Source organism: Colossoma macropomum, unplaced genomic scaffold, assembly GCF_904425465.1.
Source record: "Colossoma macropomum unplaced genomic scaffold, Colossoma_macropomum, whole genome shotgun sequence".
Taxonomy (NCBI): domain Eukaryota; kingdom Metazoa; phylum Chordata; class Actinopteri; order Characiformes; family Serrasalmidae; genus Colossoma; species Colossoma macropomum.
In genome coordinates this window covers 12618315-12622385 of record NW_023494809.1, presented here as the reverse complement: position 1 = coordinate 12622385, position 4071 = coordinate 12618315, and the positions used below count along the sequence as shown (strand labels likewise).

General features: G+C 36.6%; 1 protein-coding gene across 1 annotated transcript; it reads right to left on the bottom strand.

Annotated features, from left to right (window-relative positions):
* Positions 1 to 391: 391 nt before the first annotated feature.
* On the bottom strand, positions 392 to 3499 carry LOC118798840 (E3 ubiquitin-protein ligase TRIM7-like). The gene is made up of 3 exons (XM_036558418.1): positions 2946 to 3499; positions 698 to 793; positions 392 to 592 (listed from the first exon to the last, which is right to left on the bottom strand). Exons 1-3 carry the CDS (start codon positions 3042 to 3044, stop codon positions 491 to 493), a joined length of 297 nt encoding a protein of 98 aa, XP_036414311.1. The 5' UTR covers positions 3045 to 3499; the 3' UTR covers positions 392 to 490.
* Between the last annotated feature and the right edge of the window lie 572 nt (positions 3500 to 4071).

The following is a 4071-nucleotide window of genomic DNA, read 5'->3' as shown; positions in this document are numbered from 1 at the left end:
CCACAGGACCACCACAGAGCAGGTATTATTTGAGAGGTGGATTAATCTCAGTACTGACTCTGGTGTGGTGGTGGTGTGTTAATGTGTGTTGCACTGGTGTGAGTGGATCAGACACAGCAGTGCTGCTGGAGTTTTTAAACACCTCAGTGTCACTGCTGGACTGAGAATAGTCCACCAACCAAAAATATCCAGCCAACATCATCTGTGACCACTGATAAAGCACTAGAGGATGACCAACACAAACTGTGCAGCAGATGAGCTATTTTCTCTGACTTTACATCTACAAGGTTGACTGACAAGGTAGGAGTGTCTAATATAGTGGACAGTGAGTGGACACAGTGTTTAAAAACTCCAGCAGCACTGACAGCTCAGGTACATTTTCATTGTAGCTTTGATATTCTAAAGATAGATCAGGGAGAGAAAGAGAAAAATGTACCCCCAATTAACTAATCAAAATATTTAAATCACATAGAAAATCACAGAAATTATGTCATGGAGATATAGCTATCCTGGTTGCTTCTTCATTCCGTAGGAACTGGTGAAGGGTTTCACAGTGTTTCTTAATCTGTTTCTCAGCATGTTTGGCCTGCGTCTGGAGTATAAAAAACATGCAAACAAACAAAAAAACAAAAACACAATTAGTAAAATTAAGCAGAATGTTTAATGTGTGATGATTAGAAAGGTATGTGATCTTTACTATAATGTGCTGAATTTCTTGATCACAGGTTTCTTTAGCTTGCTTAAAGTCCTGCAACTTCTCCTTCAGGATCTTCAATGCAGCCTTGGGATCAACCTGTAAGGGAGATTCCAACATGCTTTATTAGGACTAAACTAGGAAGCCTTTCCAAAGACTTTATAATATAAACTATAAAGACACTATTTGAACAAAAATACAAAAGTACAAAAGATACAAATGGGTATGTCTATCAGACTGTCAGACTGTAATAAAAGACCAGTAGTACAATTTAAAATACGCATTCTCTTGAGGGAAGCTGCCTACATATCATTGTCAAACGTCCACTGATTAACCTCTGAAATGGCCACCAGCAGGCCCAAAGTTTTACTACACACTTCTATAACCTAAGAATAGCTCAGCTAGTTTGCTTTGTAGACTGTGTAGTTACTGAATAATAAGCCTTAGTGCATAATAAGCCTGGGATTTTAAAGGATTTATTTATAAGGGAATTATTTAATTTAAAAAAAACTGCCTTAATCAAAAGTTCACTGAAGTTTTGCCAGATGTCCTCCCCTTTGCTTTTATTTTAGTAGAAAACTTACATAATTGGCTGATTTATGCTAAAATTTGACATGCAGACTGGTGATATTACATCTTATTCAATATTACTTTTTAAAACAAACATTACACATGTAGTATGTAAACATTGTTAAGGTTTTAAAATGTACTATTCACTCCTCAGTTCATACAGTCCATATCCAGGAACTGTAAAAACATTCTGAATTTTTTTTTTTGTGATATCACAAAAAAATCAGCATACAGCTGCATCACAAATTCATGTTATAAGGAATATGGTGACCAATCAAAACATAGAAAATGAAATGAAAGAGACTCACATTCCAGTAAGTTTACAGTTAACTTGGCTGGCTGGTTAGCTATCTGACATCATAGCGTTTTTTGGGGTTTTTTTGTATGTATGTATATGTATATATGTATATTTTTGCGTATGGATGGGAAAGCTGCAAATGAATTGCCCTTTTTGGGATTAATAAAGTACTCTGAACTGAACTGAACTAAACTGAATACCTATCGCTGCTGTCGGAACAAAACTTTGTATCTCAATTTTTGTTGCTGTGTACTTTTCTACAAAAAATTTAAATTGAAAATTTTACAAAAATTGAAAATTGAAGCTGCCCTTTACAACAAACTAGAATTTCATGATTAATGGACCTACAGAAATTCTCTGAAATTTCTTGAGAAAAAAAGTTGTTACATTAAATTCTATTTAATGTTAAGAATGATTTTTCCTTCTGTAAAGTTTTTTTGGAAATATGAGGTTTTGTTCTGACAGCAACGCTGTATACTAGTTATCAGTCATATCTAGTGCTGCTATTTAAAATATTACAGTTACACTCTACAGCTAATTCTCACTATGATACTGTGATATTAGTTATCTGCTAAAATAAAAGTTAACTTACTTTTATCAGTGAATGTTCATGCTGCATAGAATTGAAAAGTTTGAATGATTTCATGTGCTGTGACTGACTGTGCAGTGTTTCTGAAGTTACATGTCGCTGCTGTCGGAACAAAACCTTGTATCTCCATTTTTCAGTTTTCAACATAATATGAAAATACCTGATGCCCCTTACATAGTGTTCACATTTTATGATGAATAAACCAAAAGAAATGGCCCAAATTTTTTTCTGGTTCTTATTGACTTACATTAAACGTAAAGTATGTTTTTTCCTTCTCCTGTAAAGTTCTAATTTTGGAGATGCAAGTTTTTTTTTTTCCGACAGCCGTGATGTGTTTTCCGTACTTCCAGAGTGTCTGTAAAATGTAACACTGGTATAGTCCTTTTGATGAGAGAGTTTTCAGAGTGCAAACAAATTTGCAAGGTGTTTGATTATTTTGCCAAGCATTTGTAAAATGCAGAGCCTATGCTGTCTTTTTGATTAAAGTGTTTGATGTGTTTGCAGCCCATTTTTTATTCTGCAGCCTGTTGGACTTTGCCAGCCCCTCATAATGCAAGACATGGTCTCTTTACATATCAATCCAATGTATAATTGATAAAACTGAAGAGGCCCCCTCAGGAAATGCCAAACACAGGAAACCAAGGGAATACAACTTTTGTACATTCATTCAGATTATCACTGGTTCTGTGGTCATAAGATATCATTACTTACATGAAATATCTGTCTTCCTTGTCTTAGAACAACAGTGCAAATGACAAATTATTCACGATGCATAGCTTAGTGTTCTTGCTTACCCTCGTATCATGAGCTGCTTCATCAGCTGGAACGAAGCTGTGGTTCCTGTGTTTTCTAGAAGTCTGGCAAATTACACACGCAAGCTGCTCCTCATACATGCAGAAGAGTTGGAGCTGCTCCCTGTGTGAACTACAGCTGTGTGGACTCTGCTGTAACTCCGTTCTCGCTCTCTTTTGAGAAAGACTCACAGAGGTTCTTCAAAACGAGGTTACAAAGAGGCTCGGAGGATCTCTTCCTGCACAGAGGACAGTCTCTACCTTCCTTCGTCCTCCAGCACATCTCCAGGCAGGTTTTACAGAAGCTGTGGCTACATGAGAGAACTACGGGACTCCTGAAGATGTCGTAGCTCACAGGACAGGACAGGTCTTCCGCTAGCGCGGTGGATGCCATGGCAACTCTTTGTCGTTACTGCGTAAATAAAACTGCTCCTCTTCAGTAAAACAGAGTTTAAAGACGCTTTTCTTCGTGAAGTTTCCAAGTTCCCCCACCGAGCGAGCCGTTGAGTCCGTTTTACCTCACGAGGAGATTCAAACTTGGCTCGCGCCAACGTCCCTCTCACGCGCGTGCTCGAGACAGGAAAAGGCGCCCTATGAGTGATGAGTAAATTCATTTTCACTTTCCTTTCGGCAAAAACGACAAAATAATCAAATTAAAAAAGAAACCAAGATTCTGGGAAGAGAGATGTAAAACCAACTAAATGAATATTTAAAAAGCTCATACGGACTGAAATAGTTTGAACTGCAGTCCCACAATAAAAAATAACTATTAAAAAAATGTAGTTTTCAGACCTTAGATATTTACAAGAATTGGGTCATTCTACAGAAATGTCCACTTTTGAAGTAGCAAGATGACTGTGAAAGTGTATTTCTTTTTCTAACTCGGACCACGTTATTACAAACTCATCGGCTGTATAAATACACAAAAATGAGAGCTTAATGATTTTTTACCCTTTTTGTGCGTTTATTTAAAGGTCGCATGTCCCGCTTCTCGTCACTGGTGTTACCTACTCCTTTGGCAATATTAAAGGCTTTCATGTACTCAGAGTTACAGAAGAATAATGATAACGCGACAAATCAACATATTATTATTTTTTTTTAATTATTATTATTATATTTATTTATTTTA